The sequence below is a fragment of the Tiliqua scincoides genome, chromosome 4 (genome assembly GCF_035046505.1).
Source record: "Tiliqua scincoides isolate rTilSci1 chromosome 4, rTilSci1.hap2, whole genome shotgun sequence".
Lineage (NCBI taxonomy): Eukaryota > Metazoa > Chordata > Lepidosauria > Squamata > Scincidae > Tiliqua > Tiliqua scincoides.
Genome location: NC_089824.1, coordinates 37,042,793 through 37,066,888, shown reverse-complemented (window position 1 = coordinate 37,066,888; position 24,096 = coordinate 37,042,793). Strand labels below are relative to the sequence as shown.

At 41.5% G+C, this 24,096-nt stretch overlaps 1 protein-coding gene across 3 annotated transcripts in view; it reads right to left on the bottom strand.

Annotated features, from left to right (window-relative positions):
• The window catches only part of STAU2 (staufen double-stranded RNA binding protein 2), a 229,831-nt gene that overhangs the window by 135,986 nt on the left and 69,749 nt on the right, over positions 1-24,096 (bottom strand). For all 3 annotated transcript variants that reach the window (XM_066623814.1, XM_066623815.1, XM_066623813.1), the window contains exons 9-11: positions 22,973-23,110; positions 16,753-16,884; positions 13,580-13,640 (exon numbers count right to left, since the gene is read on the bottom strand). In XM_066623814.1, coding sequence (XP_066479911.1) covers positions 13,580-13,640; positions 16,753-16,884; positions 22,973-23,110 — 331 coding nt within the window. The remainder of the gene's footprint in view (positions 1-13,579; positions 13,641-16,752; positions 16,885-22,972; positions 23,111-24,096) is intronic.

The following is a 24,096-nucleotide window of genomic DNA, read 5'->3' as shown; positions in this document are numbered from 1 at the left end:
GCATAATACAATAACATTATTCCATATTTCCACTACTCTATATGAGTTAAATGGGAATGTCACCAGAAACGGAATTCTGGGGAGCACCTTCTGAACTTTCTTTTTATATCTAATTAACACATCACAGAAAAACTTCAGAAGAGCAATCTTGCTCAGTGATTCAGCTTATCTAATTTCCTCTCTGCCTTTTCAATATTAAATTATTTGAAACATTTAATTAAACTGCTAGTGAAAAAATTAATTGCACCTGCTGGTTATTTCCTATACAAACAGAAGCTAATAAAAAGGAACAAAAGGGGTATGTTAATTGTAACATTAAAAAGGAGGTTTCTCTCTGCAATCCAGAGTATTTCAATTGTAGAGGTTTCCTTCTGATTTATCACAAGAAGAACTTCGCACAACCAATGGGGAACCACTAATGGTTAAGTGTTCAAAATAATTACTGCACAAAACTTTCCCCTGCTAATGGAAAATGCATGCACTGGGCTCCATGGACCTTTGATATTAAAGGTTCCTAAAATTTTGAGGAGCTCATTTACCTGTACCATTAAAATACCAAAGAGATCTGGAATTAGTGAAAAAAAAGATAAATGATGATGGATTTTTTTCCACACAATGTTTATATTATTTATTTTACTATCTTTGTATTTCACTTTGCTCCCACTATGGAAAGCAGAGTGGCACACATAGGTTTCCCTGGTGATCTCCCATTCAGGTACTGATCAGACCTAAACTGGCTGGGCTTCAACAAGCTTCCTACAACACGTACTTTCCAAACAATTCTGGGACCAAAAGGCAACATACTGATATCCTCACTCTCATTTTAATAAATAGGACATATGAAGGTCAAATGCTTAGTGACACAGGGCCACTATCAATTATTTTTACATAAATACATGCAGCTGTAACAACTGGCTTCCAAAAGGGGAGTCTATAATGTCTTTCATTAATTAGGCTTGTTGCTTGTCCCAGAGAGAGATCAACAGTATATAGGATGGTCGCAAAGTTCCTATGCAGTCTTATATGGCTATCCCACACAATTATCTGCATAGTGTCTGGTACAGTTGGGGAATTATGGTGTGAGGACTGGCTGACAAGTTCATCCCTCCACCCACTATAACTGCCACCAAGCAACTCAGCAGTTGTGGCCATGTGGTGCCAGGTTAACCTTTTCTGGGCATCCATCCTTACTGATAGATTTGAGGCCCAATCCTATCCAACTTTCCAGCACTAATGCAGTCGCATTGCATCAATGAGATAATGGAACAAATGTTCCCTTACCATGGGGAAGCCTCTGTGACTGCCTCACCCCCCACAGGATGCAGCTCATACCCTGTTGGCACAGCTGCATCGGTGCTACGGATAGGTTTATGCCCTTGGTTATATCTACTTTTCTTCTTGCTTGACATTCAATAATAATTTTCCTTTAAATGTTTTACTAAATTATTGTTTTGAATGCTTTCATTTGTATTGGGGGCTTGATGGTTGAAAGCTAGGAAAAAACATCATAAACACATAAATCTTATGTGATAGATCATCTTCCTTCATATGAAGGAATCATCCTTCATATGTGTATCCTCTGATACCTTCGGGGGGGGCAGGGGGGGCTCTTGCATGTGCTGCCACCATCTGGTCTGTGAGAATGTGCAACAGGGCCTTCTCTGGTGTGGCCCTCTTCCTGTGTAATTTCCTCCTGCTGGAAGTATATCTGGCCCTCTCTTTCTCACTGTTAAGAAAAAGGCTGAAACTCAACTTTGTTCACTTTGCCTTTACAGAATATATTTTATCCCTTTATTCTGGTATTCTATATTTACTTTTCTTTTGACTTTTGTTTCTGATTATTTTTGTTCATATGATTTTTCCTGCAGTTTAATTACAGTTGTGAGCTGCCTTGGATTACTAAAGCGAGATGCAACTCCTTTAAAATAACTATGGTTTTAAGCCTGTGCACAATTATATTAGAAATACAGGCAGACTAGAAAGATAGCATTAATCACATGCAAAATAAATCCTGTTCTTGGCTACTGACAGTGTGTTGAAACTGTGCTCTCAAATGCAATCTTTCATTAATTCACAATACATAAAAACTGCTTTGCTGGTTCAGCACCGGGTCCATTTAATCCACCATTCTGTTTCCAGCAGCAATCAGCTAGATACTGCTGGAAGTTCACAAGCCAGACACGAAGGTGATAGCTATCTTTAATTGTTTGTCCCCGGCATCTGGTATTCAGACATATACTTCCTCATAGACAGCAGTTCCATTTCACGGTGAATAACTGTTGACAGACCTATTATCCACAAACTTCTCTAGTCCTTTTTAAAACTCATTTACCTACATATGCATGCACATCTTCTTGTTCAGTTCTGCTCAACAAAGGCAAAAATGTAAAGCCATGAATGCACATGAATAAACATAATACTGAGTATGCCATAATACAATCAGAACAGATACTTTCTTATGAGCCGGGGTGGACCATAACCATCCGCCCTTGACTCTGCCTTTCAAATCTGAGGGGTCATTCATAGGACCATTAGCTAGGTGTTAAGAATCAACACAAGGTGCCCTCCCAGCTGTCATGTGTGGTAGTGGGCTTCAAAAACATCTACCATGCATTTAGATGGCAAGTTACTATTTATTTATTAATAAATAAAGTGTTTTTATCACTTTTCTCCTCCACCATGGGAATTTAAGATGGTTAAAAAACAATATACCACTAAAAAGAAAACTGAAAGCAGCAGCCTGAAGTGGGGCACATCCAGTTTATCTGAAATGCCTGGCAGAACAGGAATGTTTTCAAAGTACTGCAAGGTGAGAGAGACAAGGTGAGGGCCTTGGAGACATCCTCTGGCAAGAAATTCCACAAGGCAGGTGCCATGACAGACAAGGCCCTCCCCTGCATTACCATCAATCATGGACCCACAAATGACAGCATCCACAGGAAAGCCTCTCTGGAAAATCTCAGGAAAAGAGCAAATTCATCCGGGGAAAAGTGATCCTCTACTTATCTAGGCTCAAAGACACAAAGCGGGAGTGACCAAACAGTGGCTTGAGAGCCACATGCAGCTCTTTGATTTTATTTTGTGACTTGTGAAAAGAGGGGCGCAAAAACATGAAAGGGGAAAAGGAAGGAGAAGAACATGCTTCTCTCCCTCGCTTACTCTCTCACTCATACAGTTAGTTCAGCACTTCCACAGTGGAGAGCCACCGAGCCCCTCTTTTGCCCTCCACTGAACATCCCAGTGTTGAGAGCCCTGCTGGCAGGAGTAGTAGCAGGGGAATTAGCAGCAGCCAGGAAGGAAGAAGAGCCCAAGCCTTCTGAGGAGGAAGACGATGAGGGGACGGTGGTTGGAGCAAAGGTTCTGCTAGCACCAGGGACTGGATTGGCAGCTAGGCTGCAGTCTGGTGACAGGCTTGTCTCTGTTTCCCCCCTCCCCCACACACTTGCCTGCTGGAAGTGACTGGAAGCAGGAGGAGTTGGTGGGAGGACTATGGGAGAAGAGGATGGAAGTCATGGGATTGGTGGTTGGAGCTCCGAAGGAAGATGGGGAGGCAAAGTTAATGCTAGACTAATTGAGTGGGGGCGGAAAGGGGGACTTAATGGAAAGGGAGTTAATTATGATGGGGGTTAATTATGGAAAGAGGGTAAATTATGATGGGGAAAAAGAAGGGGGAACCTAGGTAAGGAAAGTTGCACCTGCTAAAATTCCATTCAGCATTTTACGTGCTGAAACTCCTTAAATCCCTTCTCTTTCTGATTTTAAGTTTGTAGTAAAAATCCTTCTGTTCTATAAAGCTTTTAATTGCTGGCTTCAGCTGATAAGTTTTTCTTCTGTTTTCAATGTTTTATCTGGTTGTTGTTGACTGCCCTAAGAGGAATTGTCTTAAAGCACAGAGCACAAACACCTTAAATAAACTAACTGGAAAAAGAATCTCTATTTTTAACAATAAAGAGGGTGATGGTACCTCACCTATGCAGTTGTTGAATAACCAATGTTTTAAGATTAGCAGCTTAGATTCTAGGCTGTTTGATGACATTAACTTATTTAATATCTCAGATTCTTTAAAGTTAAGATAAATAAATATTTGTCCATGTCTTGCAGCTCTCAAACATTTGAAGATTATTGTTTCTCCTGTCAATAAAAGGTTTTACAAGTAATACTGAGAACTTTGTTGTGCCTGGAAATGAATCAGCAGCCAGAGTAGATGATATAAGAGAAGTGTGACACTTGTGAGATTTGGGAACCACTATCTTGGATCTCATGAAATCTCACAAGATCCGAGATGGTGGCGCCCAGGGGAACAGGTAAGAGGGGCCAACGAGAACATCCAGTGGCACCCCTGCTCTAAGGTGTTACAATGCACACTTTGAGAACCCCAGTACTAAGCTAAACTTGCAACTCAATTTTTTTTAATCAGAAACTGCATTAAAAACTAACTTTACATCAAAATAGAGGCAAAAAGTGTATCAAATTGAGCAGTCTCACAAGTGGAAGGAGGGTTAATGACTGAAGCAGCTACAAGAAACAATATAATGGGCATTATAAATGATATTTTGATGGTGCTATTTCATTAAAATATGTATCACCACTCAAGAAAGATATCACACTACAAAAAGTGGGCAAGCCATCAAAATGGATGACTCAGGGCAGTGGCGTCACTAGGATTTGCGTCACTGGTGCGGGAGGCCTGCGTGTCCCCCATACAGTGGGCGGGGCAATGCCCCAGGTGGTGGGCATGGTGATCTACCATTGCCCCGCCCCCACTGGATTTTTGGCTATAACTTTTGTTAGAACACAGGTATTTCAATGTGGTTTGTTTCATTGCATTCTGCTTGAAATTATGCATAGATTGATACATAACATGATGGTATTATTCCTCCCAACTGATTTTATTGATTTTGAAAACTTGTAGAGTCTCCCACACAAACTTGTAGAGTTGACACATACGTGTCAACTTACTAACAACTTACTGCAGCAGTTCTCAAACTTTTAGCACTGGGACCCACTTTTTAGAATGACAATCTGTCCAGGACCCATTGGAGGTGATGTCATGGCCAGAAGTGACATCATCAAGAAAATTAAAATAAAAGAAATACCATACTCACCTATAAGGTGAAAAATTTCTTCCCAGAAAAGCCTGAATCATTGCCCCACCTTATCTCCAGGGCAGGCAAGCAGCGAGGGTGGGGGGGAGGTGAGTGAGCCAGCCAATCACTATTGTGGGAGGAAGGGAGAGAGCGAGGGAGCAAGTGATCTTCTGCTGAGAGGAGGCTGTGCAGGCTGGGGCTGCTGCTGAGCGTTTGCAGCTGCCTGCGGGCGTGGTGTGGGTGTGCTCCATGTGCTCCTTCAGGCTGTTGCCCAGCTGCAGAAGCTCCAAGCCCAGGGCAGGGCAGGGCAGGGCAATTGCCACCACTGCCATCAGCAGCCTCACTCACTCAGCACTAGCGCCCACGGAGGCCTCTCTGGAGCAGCACCCAAGACAGAGCAGGTGACAATGAGCTGTGTGTGGGAGGGGGTGTCTGAGCGAGGGAGAAACAGTCATTTGAAACAGCTGAGTCCATCTCCTCTTTCCTTCTTGTTCCCCCTTCCTACTGTATTTAAACTTCAAGCACTCCATTGGAGAGCCCAACTTGCTAACCCCCTTCCCATCTCCCCACAGATGAAGTTGGATAGGTGGGGAAGGGGGGAGAGTGATCTTTTTAAAGAGAGAGCGAGAGGCAGCCTGCAGAAGGCTGTACCTTTGTTTCTCAAGCCATTGAAAGGGTTAAGTCTATCTCCTCTTTCCTTCTTGTTTTTGCCCCCTCCCCTGAGGCTTGCTAGCCCCTCTTCCCATAATCATTCACCACTGATGAAGTTGTACTGGGGGGGGGGGAGAGGAAGAGTTAACTTTTATAAAAGGAAAAGTGTGTGTGTGTGTGAGTGTGTGTGTGAGTGAGAGAGAGCACTTAAAACAGTTAAGGCTACAATCCTAGCCTCACTTTCATGGGAGTAAGCCCCACTGACTATTAAGGGACTTGCTTCTGAGTAGGCATGCCTAGGATTGGGCTCCCAGTCTATTCCCTCCTCTTGCTTTCCTCTCCACCTCTCCCCTTACTGTATACAGTCATACTTCAGTCTCTCCTTTGCAAACCTCCTTGCTAACCTCATTTCCCCCTATCCTCACCAATGAAGTTGGACTGAAGGGGAAAAGTCCCTGCATTTGTGTATGTGGGGGTGGGGAAGCATCTGTGAGAGAGAGAGAGAGAGAAGCAATCTCCCTGTGTGTGTGTCCTTTTCACTGGAAGAGTCCTGGAGACCTTGCAAAGATGCAAAACAGGAAAAGCAGAGAGTAGAATTTAAAGTAGAATTATTCTGCAGCAACAGGTATTTTAGCCAGAGATCTTAGCTGCATGCTGGCAGGAGCTAGGAAGCACTTGCAACAGCTGCTTATGTAGTAAGCTTTTAGGAGAGCATGCTTGCTTCTGCAGTATCCCCCTGCCAGGACCTCCACACAAGGCCCGGAGGCGCTGCTGCCCTTCCTCCACAGAGGGTCTACTTCCAAGTAAATCAGGTGCAACTATGTGCAGCTGCACTTGCTCAGTCACTCCTTGTTGCTTGTCTCTCTACTGTGAACTGAATTGCACACTCCCAGTTGTGTAATGTGTGTTCTATGTAGAGCCTTTGGCTTAAGGCACCAGGCACTTTAAAGGAGGATTTCATTAATGGTTCTACTGGTATGCTGTTTCCAGTGTACTTAGAGCCCAATCCTAGGCTTGTCTACTCAGAAGTAAGTCCCATTAAAGTCAATGAGGCTTACTCCCAGGAAAGTGTGGATGGGATTGTGGCCTTACTCTGATAATGTTTACAAATGGTTGTTGAGAGAACAATTTAAAAAATTAGTGAATAAAAATGTATCTTATGATCTTTGAGATAGATCATAGTTTTTAATAAATTAGGGACTATGTATACATGTATGTATAGGTGTATACATACTATGTATATATACTGTGTTTTTAATAAATTAGTGACTGTACAGTTCTTAGGTAACAATTACTGGGAGGTTATTTTTCAGGATCTGGCCTCGGGTAAAATCAGACAAAATTACAGTCAGACACCTCCCTAAGTTAAACCCCCGACTTATCCGAGGGTCATAGCAAATTCCATGATTTTGGACTCAAAACCTGCCCTCGTCTTATCTGTGAGATCGACTTATAGGCGAGTATCTGCGGTACTTAAATAAGGAGGAGCCCGTCCTGTTCCACCAAGTGAATCTACTCTGAAGTAAGTCCCATAGTGGTCAATGGAGCTTACTCTGTAGTCTGCCTGCAATAACTCTCCAAAAGTTCTTCTATTTCAGGCACATCAAGATAAAGACCCACCTGGCTTTGCAAGTGCAAAATAAAAAATTTTCCCTTACCAGCTCAAGTCTCTTTTTTGTCCTTTTTAGTGGGGGGGGGGGGTCCGCCTTCTGGAACATCTCCAGCTCCATCGGATCAGGACCCTTCTGATGTCCTCACATTCCCCTTTGCCTGGCCTGACCACCAGCCAAGACACGTCTGCCTACTCGCGAGGAAACGCGATGTGAGGCTGCTTGGCTTTCCATAGGGCTCCATAGACTGCAGGAGGAAGGAAGGACAAACGGATCTCCTTCTCCCTTTTGTGTTGTTGGGGGCTGCATTCATTGGATCAGGACCATTCTGACCTCCTTGGAGTCCTCTCAGCTGCCCTTTCCTTGCGAGTAAACGTGGCCATGTGGCTTCATTTGGGCTCAGACTCGCAGCTGGGAGGGATGAGACCTTCTCAGGTGTTTTTTGGAGGCTGCATTCATTGGATCGGGACCATTCAGGTGCTGTTGGATTCCTCTCAGCCTGACCTTTTCGACAGACTATGGCAAGTTCACCTACTCATGAGTATAAATGCGTGATACGGCTCACTTTCACTTTCCATAGGGCTCCATGCATTTTTTCTTCCGGTTCTTTGGCCATAACTTCTGAATGAAAGGAGCTATTTTGATTCTGTTTTTTGCATTGCACTCCACTGGCCATTCCGCATCCAACGGTGTATGGCATGACACGGTAGCTCCTAAACCCATGAAGTTTGCACGTCACCCCCCGGCACGTCACCTGGTGTGGCTCGCGCCCCCTGCACCCCCTAGCGGCGCCAGTGACTCAGGGCACAATCCTAACCAACTTTCCAGCACTGGCATAGCTGTGCCAGTGGGGCATGTGCTGCATTCTTCAGTTGGGGGGCACTCGTGGAGGCCTCTTCAATGTAAGGCAATGTTTGTTTCCTTACCTCAGTTGCATTGCTCTTACCTCAGTGCTGGAAAGTTGGTTAGGATTGTGCCCTCAGTGTATTGTGAAATGCAATGGATTGTGGTACCCAGTCATACTCAGCTTATGCTGATAGAGAGAAACATGTTCAACACAATTTCATAAACTGTGGCAACTGGATAAAGAAACAAACAAAAAAAACACTAAGGAAAGTTTATTTACACATATATACAGCAACAGAAAGATGCAACAGTACTCTTCTGTGAACCTTAAAAGCAACAGGTTTTAAGATGCCCAAAGTATATAGTATATGTTTGATTTTATGTTGGCCTTGTAAAGAGAGGAGAATCAGTTTTACCTATGTGAATGTGAAAGAAAAGCGGAACATGACACAGTGCTGACAAATTACTAACCAGATAGGACTGCAAGCAGGAAGCCATCTTGAACTAAAACAGTCAAAGGTAATAAATACACAGCTATAATTGCAAAGGGGTTGCTCATGAGTGGGAGCATAACTAATGGTAGTCTTCATGCTCATAGAAGGTCTTTAACTATATCCTTTAACTACAGGATACAGGCTTATTATCCCTTGCCAGTTTTGTAAGGGGAGGGATAAGAAATTATAAGATGTCGATCAACTGATTTGCTCAAAGAGATTGTTGAGAAGTAGACAGAGGACCTGCTGGTATAGATGCCATGGTGAAACCGGGCTGTTAGTGGGCCTGTTTGGTTTTTCCAGTTGACACTGAACTCTTGGAAGCTACATGGGCATTGAGTTTTGAATCTGAGGTGTGGTAACTACCAATAGGACTGAAGCCAATCTTGAGGTTTCAGTCATGTCTTGCAGCTGTTGCTCTGCAGAAACACAATGAGCAAAGAGGTCTTCAAGACCTAGTCTCAGAGCAAAACATGGAAGTTAAGAAGAGTAATTTCTATAGGTCTGCTTGGTGAATTCCTGGCAGTGGGAACAGTTCTCCATGTTATGTTCTTCAGAAAAAGCAAAGGAGAAAAACATTATCCAGGTCACAAGACTTTAGGAAGGTGACCCACTGCACCAGAGGGGTCCACAGGAAAAGGACAATAATTGTTTTAAAAATGTTATGTGGACTAAATAAACAATGAAGAACTCCCAAGCTACTAAAAAAGCAAGGCAAATGAAGCTCTGGTCTAAAGATCAGCAGAGGCAGAAAAATTCTCAGAGATGTTACTCTCATGGCAGTAAGAAGAAAGAGAACTGAGTAGGACTGCATTTGCCCCACCCAACATAGCATTTGAGGAGAGATTTTCTCACCGGTTCTGAGGGGAGGAGTTCACTCAGTGTCTGTTGACACTCTAGCGGAAACTCTAAAAGGTTCTGAAGATCATCCCAATTCTGGGACTGCAGAAACAACAAATAAAAACTATACCTAACTAATTTAAAAAGTAAAATTCAAAAGTAAATTAGTAAAACACAATACGATCCATTGTGTGCGATAAGATTGCAGAAACGCTACAAAGGTATACAACACTGTAAAGGAAAACGTCATCTTCCCGCCAGTTCTGAGTTTAGTATATTGGAAACATAAGGAAGATATTTTATTCAATAAGCTGAAATGACTACAGTTATCGTCCATGGAAAATTACAAGTGTTAAATTAGCCACAGGAGGGCTCCACTAACATTCCCTGTCCCAGGATCAAAAGAAACATATGGAGACTTGCAAGAGTCCAATAATTCATGAAATTATTCAACACAAGGTCTATAAAAGTCAAACAAATGTGTTTCCCATTTCAGATGAAAACCTACAAGCACGCAGAATTTCATAAATAACTGCCTTAATGTGCTGTGTTTTTTTCTTTTTAAACTGGCAACAATGAAGTAAATGAACATGTTCTGATTTTTCATCATATTATTTCTTTCATACATAATGACACTGTGTTTCAAGGGGATCTTGGTAATTAGAGGTTAGAATTGTTATGACAAGGTTTCCTACCTGGTTCTATTCAATAAACAGAAATAGCTGCATTCATTACAAACTTGGCTTTGGAAAAAAAAAAATAGCCATGACATGAATATCTGTTTTTCTCTATGCTTATTCTTCTTTGTTCCTTGGGAGTTCATTAGTTCCTGCTGCTTGTTCACCACCTGAAATCATAATCATCTGTTTGTGACATCACAATTAGTTACTGTGAAAATGATTAGTGTGTCACAAACAGATGATTATGATTTCAGGTGGTGAACAAGCAGCAGGAGCAGATGGACTCCTAAGGAACAAAATTCCTGATTTCATGCAAAAGTCCAAAGTAATAAATGGTTTGGGGAAGAAAAACAAGTGTTTTGAAATACAAGGCTGTTCCACGGTTTTTAAAATTTTCACATGAATGTTTCAGATGTAGACAGAATTTTATCCTGATGTATTCAAAAAGAACTTTTAAAATCATGGCTTAGGTGAATCATGTTCTAATGCTGTTCTCAAGTTCAAAAGCTCATCTACTTGATATACTGAAGAGCTGTTTGACTTTCAGGGAAGACTATTTTTGAACATTATGTTCTATGACTCTTGAGACATAACTAAAGCAAAACCATGTTTTTAAATGGGTTTCCATGATACTAAGTGGTACCAAATTCTTAAGTTATTTATTCTTTTCATAATTCTCTCTTGGTAATGGAAGGCCCCAATATAGTACGACCAACTTTCATGTTATCACAGAAACCATAGAGAACATTCTAAGAAGTTGTTATCCTTTTACTGTTATTTATTCAGATTATTTATATACTGTTTTTCAACAAAGAAGTTAACAAAGCAGTTTATATAGCAAAATAGATTTTTTTAAAAACTTGGTTTCCTTTTCTGAAGGGTCCACAATGTCAAAAAGATCTTGAAAACCTAGGCAAAATATTATTAACAGTATTTACATACCAATTTTCAACAAAAAGTTCACAAATCAAATCAAATAATGGCTCCCTGTCTCAAAAGGGCTCACAATCTAAAAAATACAGAAAGCGGCAGTTGCATACAATAGGCTTGGGTCTAAAAATGGGAATGGTTCCGGAAAATTTTATATCATGGCTTGTTGCTACAACTTGCTGGCATTTTTGTACCAAAGCCCTCTCAAAAGGGAGGTTGTCCAAATGTCTCCAAAGACAACCAAAACCAGTAACTGTCCAATATTTCTGAGATATGTTTATCTTACCTATATAACTTGGACTGCGCAGGCACTTCCTTTGGAATTCTTTTCTGGCTCTGAACAACAGCCTGACACACTAAAATTTGGCATGGTAAACTTATCCTAGTACACGTGAAGCCTGTTTATTCACAGAATTTCTATTCACGAATCTGGCTCAACGGAGGTCCCCAGGACTTGGCCCCACCTGAGCCCTACAGAGGTGATTGGAGCTTGCCCTGCACAGCCCCCATGAGCCTCAGAAAAGCTTCCAGAGGTCCTGGAAAGGCACTTACAGTGTGTTCCTGGAACCCTCATGAATAACAAGGGTCTACCTGTATAGAGAAAAGTGACAGGAAGCGCTTTTGTGTGTGACCATCTGCTCTCAAAGGCACAGAAAAAGGGTGGCAACTGTAAGCAGAGTAAAAACAGAAATAACAGTAAGAAGTTATATAAGTTAAATATTGATCTATGTGGATGAAACACTACTTATGAGGAGGTCTAGAGACTGTTGACAAGTGTTGATTTGAGTCTTGCCACCAAAAATGCTGTTACACAAATGTACATGCTTTGTACCTCACAGTTACCAAGAAGACACATGAAAACTGGTCAGTGGTACTGTGGTCTCCTAACAGCACTTCAGTAGTGCTGCCTGATGTCCTAGTTTAAAACAGTAGGGCTCTGATACCATAAAATGCATCTCGTGTTTAGAAGCAGAGTTGCTATTTCTCACCTACTACTACTACTACTACTAACAGAAATAGAATTCGCTCAGAAACCTTAATTTCAAGTCCAAACAGTTTAAATTTGTCTCATGGGAATAAAAAAAAATTTCCATGTCTGTGTCAGAGAGGTTGTCAATGCTGTAGATCAGGAAAGACAGCTGGATGAAATGTGAAGCAATGAACCTAGGAGGGCCAAAGGGAACCACAGAAATGAGGAAAGCCAGAAAGAAGGAAAAAAAAACAATGAGGAAGCAGAAAGATGTTTACAGCATGGGATTAGACGAAAAAATGATGAGATAAGTTTTGGAACAGAGTGTGATGTTCTGGAGGAAGCAGGTAGATTAGAAATATTTACAATATTGTCCAACCAGCATTTTAACATTGTTTATCTCCCATTTTGTAATCACCTTTCCAAGGAACTAAAGATGCTTTTCTCTCAGTTTTCAAAAACAACAAATATTTAACAATGCAAATTTTTATACTGAGAAAAAAATTACAAACATTTCAAAATATTTTCCCAAACCAAGGTTCAGGACAGACTAATTTCAATCAGGAAGCCACATCAATTTTGAAAGATTTAAAAATGGAACTTCCATAAAAAGTTTCCATATCATTTACACAAACTCATTCTTTTCTTTATCATCTGAAACCATTACTTTTATTGATTTCTGACATCCATCACTGAGAGGGCAGAGCAGGAAGTCAACACAGCTTTGTGCTCCATAATTATCAACAATATGCTCTAAGGTGGGGTCTGCAACCTTCTTCTACACATGGCCAGACATTGGGTCTGCACGTACATTCAGTACACATGAGCGAACCTCCCAATTAGGCCACAGAGCAAGGTGGGCACAGCGTGGAGAGACATATGCCCAAACAGAAAATAATGCTCAAATGAAGCTTCTGCCCCTGGTCTACTAAAAACAGAAACCATACAGAGATAGAATTACAAACTTGAATTCTTTTTTAGGACCACTACAGGCTATGTGGATATATCTTTTTGGGACTACAAGTCGCATGATTTCATGTGGGGGGCTGGATCTGACCAATGGGTCATGGATCTGCTCTACAGGATCTGAAACTCTCTTCCTGTCTTCTATTCATGAGATAATATCATGTTATGGTTGCTAGCAACAGAGTAAAGGACAAATACCATAAGATACACCCTAACAATGAAAATGTTTCAAAACAAAGGAAAATACTTATTCTGATGTATCACTTAATAAGCAAAACAAATTGAACCTACGAATATAAGACGAGCCCTGCTGGATCAGGTCAAAGGCCTATCTATTCCAGCTTCCTGTATCTCACAGTGGCCCACCAAATGCCCCATGGAGCACACAAGACAACAAGATACCTGCTTCCTGGTGCCCTCCCTTGCATCTGGCATTCTGACATAACCTTCTAAAATCACGAGGTTGCACGTACCCATCATGAATTGCAATCTGTGATGTACTTACTGTTACTTGTTGGTTCAGGATATCCAATATTTTGGCCATTCCATCCCTGGATCTCTCCTGGCTGATGAAGATAAAACAAGAATAGAATTGCTTCTACACAAATAGACACATGAATTGCATTTAATTGAAATGAATTGCATTTCATTGCATTTAAGTATTTGCTTGGCAGCAAGAATGGGAAGTGGAATGGTTTGGAAAAAAATTCATTACACACCCACAACAAATGTGCTCCGAAAGCTCTCTGAAATTACAGCATTACTGTTCGACTTGCCACAAGCCGTTTGAGACTAGGGCCCAATCCTATCCAATTTTCCAGGTCCGGTGTAGCCACAATGCAGTCCTGTGGTAAGGGAACACATGTTCCTATACCTTGAGAAGGCCCCAACGACTGCCCCTCCACCACAGGATGCAGCACACACCTCACTGGCACAACTGCATCAGCATTGGAAAACTGGATAGGGTTGGGCCCTATGTCTTACTATCTTCCAATATCAGCTGCTGGCAAGATTCTAGTCCGGGGTGTCAAGCACAAGGCCCACGGGCTGAATGCAGCCCCCAGAAACAATTTATCCAGCCCCCATTATAATTGGGCTCCCCAACTTGATAATTAAATATGAATAAGATTTACACATTTTCTCTTCTGTTATTTGCAGCTAATAAGTTTCTATACAAGAACAAAGTGCTTCTTTCTGGTCATCATCTGCTTAACAATGTCACATTCTGCTTAATGTCACTTACGGCCCTCAACAGGCAGCACAAATGCTAACTTCAGCCCTCTGCATGAAATGAGTGCTACACCCCCTATCCTAGACAATATCAAGAAGTTCCAGTCCAGAACATAAATACTTGTCAGTATCAGGATTGACAAAGAATGAAAAGCCATTCTTGGAAGATTAAAGAAATCCCCCGTCTACCAATTCCCATACCAAATCAAGTATCATACAAACTTGAAGAATGAGCTTTAGGAAATCAGTGACAACGAAACTAACGTAGCACTTGATGTTTCCCAGATCCAGGGTAAAGACAATGACTTATAAATTGTACACTGCCCCAGACTGCTTGAGGAACATCATCCCAAAATGATTCCCTCCTCTTCCTCATTTAAGAATAAGAATTTTGGACTATTACATGATACAGCAAATATGGTAGTGTACTGTACTCAGCTTCTGTAATGTTCAAAAGGTGATAGATTACATGCTACTGGAATAAACAGATTTACTATGGCCCTGAACAAGTCATTTGTTCCTGTTCTTGCATTCTGCTCTCAGCAGTACAAACAGCTTGGAAGATGTTCCAGTTGAAGCACAAAAAACAATGCAAGTATGAAAGTATGAGAATCAAGCCCCAGTTTTACTCAAGTCATAAACAAAAATATAAATACCCAGAGGCAAAAGGTTCATGATAGTAATAGTACTGGACTATATCGTAAGGACACATGGAAATGAGGCAGGATTTTGCAGTTTCATATATGTGGTTGCACAAGCTCTTGTGGAACAAACTGCACAACAGTGAGGCACTGACAATTTTGTGTGGCATTTTATTCCATGTGTGGTGCAAGTTCAAATTCAAATCAGAATTCCATTCTGATTTCTGTGTGCAAAAACCCCGTACTCTCATTTCTCTGCACACAATCCTCTATGCAGACAAGCTAACTTAGCATATCACCCACTGTATTTTTTTAGCATATAAACATATAGCGCATAAAGTAAAGAAATATATTAGGACAAATGCATATATTGAATTAAAAATAAAGAAGCATTTGTCCACAATTACAATCAAAGATTGCTGTGATTGCCCTAGCCTGTTTTAGGTAGATGTAACTGCAAAGTGAATTCAGGTCCAACCTTGTTATACATGGATTTTTTAATACACAGATTTCACTCAACATGAATGGCCATTGCAAATAAAAAGGAATGTGCTGATCCCTGGAGAAGGGGAAAAATGCATCTCTTTAAAGTCAGTTTAAAACAACTGCTTTTCTTACTGTTGTAGAGAGACAGTCATGCAAGCAATCATTCCATTCTTCAGCTGAACCAGGCAAAGGCAGGGGGTCCTTTGCATTTCTAATTGCTGACTGCCTCTCTACAACAGTAAGAAAAGCTGTTTTTAAACCACAATTGTAAAGGGATGCACTTTTTAATTTTTTTAAACTGCTTTTTTAAAAACACAGTTTATGGTACTAGCAGGGAGTCCCAGAATCAAACCCCTGCAGATGTCGAGGCACAACCTTTTTCCATTAGGAGCAACGGAGGGACAAGAAACCTGGAAATGGGTCTTTAAATCTATTTTTCCACTGTTTTTTAATCATGAATTTTTTTAATACACTAGACCAGAACCCCAGAGATTTATCCAGCACCCCAGTGGTTAACGAGTGACAACCAGTATAGACACAACAGACTTTGAGCAGCCTTACTAGCTTAAATGTGACTGAACATATTCAAAGTTTTAGAACTACAGCAGTAGTAGCACTAGGGGGGTTCGGACCATACCCACACTCAAGGGAGGTGATACCACTACTGACCTAAATGGTGAAAATTTGGTATTTTTGAATAATACCATCATGTTATATATCATTTGATCCATAATTTCAAGCAGAATGCAATGAATACATGAAATGCAATGAATGCAAACTGGGTTAGGTTGAAGTAGCTGTATTCTATCAAACATTATAGCCAAAAAGCCTGAAAAGGAGAACACAACTGCCTTACCATAACAAAAGGTGGATTTTCTTAACTCCAAACTAACCAAAGAGACTGGTTCTTCTGAGAGCTGATGAGTTGTTATGACACAGTAGGGAACCAATAAAATATTATTATGAGTCAGCCCTCATTTCCATGTATCAGAGCTAATACTAGAACTCTTACTCAGTTGTGTGTCATCAAGTTGGCCACTGGTTTTTTTGTTGGTTACTGATTTGTTGGGTGACCCGTACTGTTAAATATTTAAATAAATAAAGTTAATAGGGCTTACACCAACCCTAGTGATTCCACTGCATTTAGGTTGTGCATATGACATTGTAATTTATTATGTATTGTCTGGTACAGGAGGAGGTCCATCACTGGGGTGATGCAATGAGTTCTCGCACCAGATGACGCAAAGTCTAGGGATGCCTCTGCTGCAATGTACACTGTGTTGACAGCGTGTGTGGCATTCCCCTTACCCCCACATCATACCTTGTCTAGTTGTTCTTGAAGTGGAGAAGAGGCCTTATAGCCAAGTTGGAGCAACATGGCCTCAGCAGCATTTCTTTTTGCTATTTTCTTGTTGGGGCCTGTACCTGTGGTAACTTCCGTTCCCAATTTGACCTCAAAAATGGAACAAAAACATAGCAATATTTAAAACACAGTCATTTAAAACACGCAGCAAATAACACTACTACCAATTTTGCTTTTTCTGCTGAGTCATAGTGCAAGAAAATAGGAGGGGGTCCTTTAGCAGCTGCTGTCACTTGTAGGGAAAGCAAAAACCATAGTTAACTGACTTACAATCCAATTATGAGCTGCGCTGATGTAGTGGGGCAGTATGGCCTACACTGCATCCAGTGCACCTCAGGAGTTCTGAGTGTGACTGGAGTGTGACTGGACTGAGTGTGACTGAATGTGACTGGAGTGTGACTGGACTGAGGAGTGACTGGAGTTCTGCTCAGGGCAAGGGGATTTAATTCCCCTTACCCCGAGTAAAGCCGCAGCCGTCCATATGGGGCTTCTTGGATCCAGGAATTCTGATGTAATGCTGGGCAGGATGGGAGGATGAGTTGGAGGCCCGCTCCACTGATCCTGTCCCTCTCCCCAAATCAAAAAGGCCCTCTTACCATCTCTCTTGAAGCAGTGCCAGTAGGCATGCTTACACCATGTTTGTGACACTCAGAGCTGGTGCAGGGACAGCTGCACACAGACAAGCTAGGACTGAGCTCTTAGACAAAATGACAAATAGTTTGCTTCCAACTATGAAAGGAGAGAAGGAAATTGCTAAGTGCAAGGGAAGGAGTGAATATAAGAGCCTGAAGCTCAATTTAGGTTCAGTAGGTAAAGTTAAACCACGGACTGCTGCTACATCTGAACCAACCCTGAAACTATGGTGCATTAAACAGAACCACCTTCTTCTCTTAACTATCTGCATGATTTCAGTTATCCAAAACTATCATGTCCATTTATCAAATTTAGAAGAAAATTTAAACTTTTTGATTCAACTCCAATAAGTCCTAATGAACACAAAAATTAACTCAAACCACTTAAAGTTAATGCTTAGATTATACTCACACTAATTTTTTTTAAAGAAACAGAGGCACTTTTACATATCACAACTTGAATATTTATTTATGTATCCAGGTATTTATATCTCACTTTTCTATCTCTGAAGAAGTCCTCAAGGCAGCTTAGAACATTTTAAAAATAACAATACAATAATAAAACTCCCTATAGGAGCAGATGTTATAAGCTCCCTCTGGTGTGAGTACATGGACTTCTTTCGCCCCATCAGAGCATGCAGATCTTAAGCAGCCCCTGGGAAAATGGGGAAGGAGCTGCACAATATGGCAAAATTATAAGCAGCTTTGCAGTTACCAAATCTTACAGAGCCAAATTCATATTTGAAGCGCTCACATTACTTTTCACTGAGCCTTTGTGGCAGAGCCGACTTATCTTTTAAGCACAGGCGGTCAAATGAGTAGGGGTCATGATACTTTTAGGGGCCCATGAAAATGGTTTAATTTCTTTTAAAATCAGAAGAAATTTTTAGGGTACAAGAAAATGCTTTAATTTTTTTCTCACATCTCCCCCCCCCCCCCAATGAAATTTTTAGGGCCTACGAAAATCTATTTTGTTTTCCCTAAAACAGAAAAAGAATAAAATGTTGAAGTATTTAAAGTTATATCAAAATAATTTTTAATATTGATTTTATTATGGTTGGGAAAGCCCACAAAGACAATAGTGCCCAGGGATCACTAAAGTCATAATGCTGCCCTGCTCTGTGATATATAGCAGATCAAGTGCTGGACTTGGACAAATCCTTCTTCAATCATAACAATAACTAGTGACCTTAGAGGGTTACTGTATCAGGGCACAATCCAAACTCCAAGCTTGGTCAGCTGAAGGTGTCACGAAGTGCCATGAAGCATGTTCATGGCACCCAGAGAGGAGGCTGGCTGGCAGGGAAGCCTGAGCCACCCTGCTAACTCCACATCCAGGCATTCGGCTGGATGGCACAGGTAAGGTTGCGCTGGACAGTGAAAGGGTTTGGAAAGATTTGCGGGAGGCAGAGAGATGGTGTTTCTGGGGAGGGGAAGGCAGAACAGGGGGTGAACCTGATCCATCCCCCTGGCCAGACTCTCCTCCACTCAGCCTTACACCTGAATTCAGGGTTCCTGAATTTGTGCCAGCTATATAGCGAGCATGGATCTGAGAAGCCCCATACGGTGGGCAGCAGCATTACTCAAGGTATGAGGGAAAACATGCCCTTACCCGGAGGAGACCTCCAGTCACCTCCTAACCTGCACTAGATCCTGCGCAGGCCATGCAGCTTGGCTGTAACATTGCTGGTTAGGACTGGGCTGTCAGTCTGACATACATACCTTTTATAGATATTTTGGAGGGATGACAACATGGGGAAAAATGCATTAGATATATTTTCACTATGCAACTGTTCAAAACTTATTTAAATTTATAGTTTGCTTGCAAAATAAGTATTATGTAGTGAAATAAATATTTCTTCCCATGTGAGTAATTCAAACAATTTTTAAAAATTATTTTGCTTTTCTTTTAATTAAACCTTTTATCTTTGATTTGTAATAGTGAAAAAATACCCATCCTTCCTATTTCCAATTCTGTACACTAAAGACCAAAAATTAAAAAATTCTGAAATTATGTTAATACAAGCAAACATAGTTCTCTAGTTATGTGCTTTGAAGAAATAAACTGTTGTGAGATTATACTAAATACAATTAAAAAACTATAATGAAGTGAAAATTCATTGCATGATGCATGAACTGCTATTTCTCAGACCTGTAAAGCTAGTTAGGTATTATTGTAACCTCTATCAAGGATTAAAGGTCTGACTACAAAGAAAGAGCTTTCTGAAATTAACTTTGGGAACAGAACACCAACTAATGTCATCAGAGGTTTTCTTTTGTTTACCTAACAGTCAGCATAAGTAATTGGATCCATTTAATCACATCTAAACTTGCTCTTTTGTGTGACAGATAAAAATGAACATATTATCTCTGGATACTTCCACATTTAATTAAAACAAATGAAAATACAGTTTAAGTGCTTTATACACAAGATATTTTACTTCAATTTCTTTTTGAAAGCCAAAACAAATCTTCTGAGACTTTGACTCTGATCAATAGGACATGATTTTAGTGTGAAAATTTTGAAAATAGCATCTACTGCCTTAAGCTACAAAATTTTTTTGTAATAATGGAAAACAAATTAAAAGCAATGAGTGGGATCTAACCACAGTTAAGTTCTTTTCTCGATTATGAGATTTAAATATGTGCTTAATTCTTTCAAATCAAGAGGATTTAAAAGTCATATACTTTGGTGGGATAATGCCTTAAGCCTGACATCCTTTTAAAGGAAGAAGATATTTTGCTAAGTCTATGTTCCCAACATCCTACGTCTTTGTCATTTCCAATCACAGGGAGCAGAAGGATGAGGATGGAAATTACTCCCTGATTACTCCCTTTCCAGTTTTAAAAGTAGGCTACCTCAGAATCCCAGGTGCAAGGGAGTAGCAACAGGATGCAGGTATCTTGTTGCTTTGTGTGCTCCCTGAGGCATCTGGTGGGCCACTATGAGATACAGGAAGCTGGACTAACATAAGAACATAAGAACAGCCCCACTGGATCACGACACAGGCCCATCTAGTCCAGCTTCCTATATCTCACAGCGGTCCACCAAATGCCCCAGGGAGCACACCAGATAACAAAGAGACCTGCATCCTGGTGACCTCCCTTGCATTGGCATTCTGACATAGCCCATTTCTAAAATCAGGCGGTTGCACATACACATCATGGCTTGTACTCCATAATGGATTTTTCCTCCAGAAACCTGTCCAATCCCCTTTTAAAGGCGTCTAGGCTAGACGCCATCACCACATTCTGTGGCAAGGAGTTCCACAGACCGACCACACGCTGAGTAAAGAAATGTTTTCTTTTGTCTGTCCCTAACCCGCTCCTCACAATCGCGTCTGATCTTCACCACTCAGAAAAGTTTGGTGTAGTCTGCAAACTTAGCCACCTCACTGCTCAACCCTGTCTCCAGGTCATTTATGAAGAGCTTGAAAAGCACCGGTCCCAGGACAGATCCTTTGGGCACACCGCTTTTCACCTCTCTCCATTGTGAAAATTGCCCATTGACACCCACTCTCTGTTTCCTGGTCTTCAACCAGGTCTCAGTCCAGGAGAGGACCTGCCCTCTAATTCCCTGACTGTGGAGTTTTTTCAGTAGCCTTTGGTGAGGGACCATGTCGAATGCCTTCTTAAAGTCCAGATATATAATGTCCACAGGTTCTCCCGCATCCACATGCCTGTTGACCTTTTCAAAGAATTCTAAAAGGTTTGTGAGGCAAGACTTACCCTTACAGAAGCCATGCTTATTCTCCCTCAGCAAGGCCTGTTCGTCTATGTGTTTTGAGATTCTATCTTTGATGAGGCATTCCACCATCTTACCCGGTATAGATGTTAGGCTGACCGGCCTATAGTTTCCCGGGTCCCCCCTCTTTCTTTTTTTAAAGATTGGTATGACATTTACTATCCTCCAATCCTCTGGCACTGTGGCCATTTTGAGGGACAAGTTGCATATTTTAGTCAAGAGATTAGCAATTTCATTCTTTAATTCCTTAAGAACTCTTGGGTGGATGCCATCAGGGCCTGGCAACTTACTGATCTTTAATTTATCAATGAGGTCTGAAACATCTCTTTCAACCTCTAGCTGACTTAATTCCTCGGTCAGGAGGGGCTGTGTGAGCAGCGGTACCTGCCCGAGGTCTTCTGCCGTGAAGACAGATGCAAAGAACTCATTTAATTTCTCTGCCATCTCTAAGTCTCCTTTTATCTCCCCTTTCCCTCCCTCACCATCCAGAGGGCCAACCACTTCTCTAGCGGGTTTCCTGCTTCTAACATATTTGAAGAAGCTTTTATTATTCCTCTTAATGTTGCTGGCCATGCGTTCCGCATAGTCTCTCTTGGCCTCCCGTATCACCTGCTTACATTTCTTTTGCCACAGTTTATCTTCCTTTTTATTCTCTTCATTAGGGCAAGACTTCCATTTACGGAAGGAAGCTTCCTTGCTCTTTACAGCCTCTCTAACTTGGCTGGTTAGCTATGCAAGTACCTTCCTGGACTTAGTGGAGCCCTTCCTTTGCGGTATACACTTCTGCTGGGCTTCTATTACTGTTGTTTTGAGCAGCCTCCATGCATTCTGGAGAGATTGGACTCTTTTTACCTTCCTTTTCAACCTCCTTCTAACCAGCCTTCTCATTTGAGGGAAGTCTGCTCGTCGGAAGTCAAGGGACTAGATAGGCTTTTGGCCTGATCCAGTAAGACTTTTCTTGTGTTCTTATGACAGACTGCACAGCAACTTGACAAGATACAACAACATCAAACAACATCATTGTTTTTGAATTTTATGGCTGGTATTCCCAGAGATTTTAACTATGAACGCTGACAAGTTACATCAATTCTCTCTCTTCCTAGGATTCAGCCAAACATGGATGGGGGGGGGAATACCTTCCCTCTCTGTGACCACTGTTGATGAGCAATCATGGGATGGTGCCAGACTGGGGAAAGAACAGCAGCAGAAATAGAGTATTAGTTCACTTGGCCTTTGTTGCTTCGCCATTGGCAGCTTCTATGTACAACTTCTATCTAAAGGACTGCCACTAGAACCTACTCCTCCCTCTTCAAAACATATGTATACTTGGATTAGCAGCGGCACCCCAAAGTCTGCAACCCTATTAAGTGGAAAATGTACCTGAAATCTTCTTATATACAAAGCATTTTGCTCCTTGCCTTACTCTTTAGGGAACAAATGCACTCTTGTGAATCACACTTGTATCCAACCACACGCTGAAGCATTTTAACTCTTTTGTATGAAACCCACAGAGTTCTCTCCAGAACTCCTACTGATGTGCCTATTAGCTCCCTAGCACTTCTGCAGAAATATTTCCTTTTGAAAAAATTAAGACTGTCACTTCCTGTCACATGAGCCTCAGAAATGAAAGTATTCCTATTGTGATATTACTGGTTGTTTCTTCAATGGCAAGGACAATAAAAAAGAAACATTTTAAACTAGCATTAAAATATTAGCCAGCATCTACTATCTTTTATAATTGTATGTTTTATACTTGGTCAGAAGAAAATAAAATATGAACATCGCATCTGGAGATACTTACCTGCATAACAAACTCTCTGCGACGAGGCATTCCCCTTTCTGAAAGAAGAAGATATTCTGGTTCCTTCTCCCTTTTGGCCTGTTGAATCTGAGCGAGGCGGCTAATAGGATTCATTCCTTGACCATATTCCGGACCAGTCTAAAGTTTAAAAAAAAAAATGAAATAAGGTGGCATTTTTTAGCATGCATCATGAAGATAGCTACAAAGCATGTTCTTTTAATAAAGTAGTTCCTCTCTACATTTTTGCAGCCACAAAATAACTCCCTAAGTCAGCGGTTTTCAATCTCTAAGAGAGTTTGCACCACTGTAAGTTCTTGTGGGAGCGGGGGGGGGAGGCAGCAACGCGATACCCAGGATTGCGTTGCTCAGGGGGGCTGCAGGGACTGGGATGCACTCACCAGTCCCTGCAGCAGCCTCCTTGGGGTGCGACGAGCCCTGCGCAAGTGCCTGCAGGGCTCCCCAGCCTACAGAAAGTGAAGCGATCGTGCTCCACTTCCACAAAACCAGAAGTGGCGTGCAATTGCTTCACTTTCACTTTTGGAAGGTTGGGGAGCCCTGGCACCCAAGAAGGCTGCTGCAGGAACTGGTGAGTGCATTCTAGTCCCTGCAACCCTGTTAACGACACAATCTTGGGGATTGCGTCGCTGCCTCCTCTTAAAAGGGGCAGAGGCCAGGGGCTTCAGGCTGGGGCATAGTGATGCCCCAGTTTGAAAACCACTGCCCTAAGTGATTTTCAGAGATGTCATTTCGTGAAAACACAGCAACGAAAGGGGCCATCAAAACACCCTGCTTATATCCACTGAACTGCATCTACCCAAGAATCAATCTCTTCGGATCATGTATGAACAAAATAAACGGGCAACCTATTTGGCCACAATTTCCACCTAATACATGAGATTCATATCAGGTCGTCACCTTGCTGATGAAAAAGTTATGTGAAAGGCTTTTGGTAGTTTTAGGCAAAACAGAATGATGAGGTAAACGGTGGTTCCCAACTCCTAATGAGATAGATCAAGATTAGACATTTTGTGCCTAGTATCAGAGAGAAGAAGCAGACAAGGTAAGTGTAAACTTCAGATTCCCACATTCATACTTCTCAGAAGCTCTGTCATTCTACACCAGAG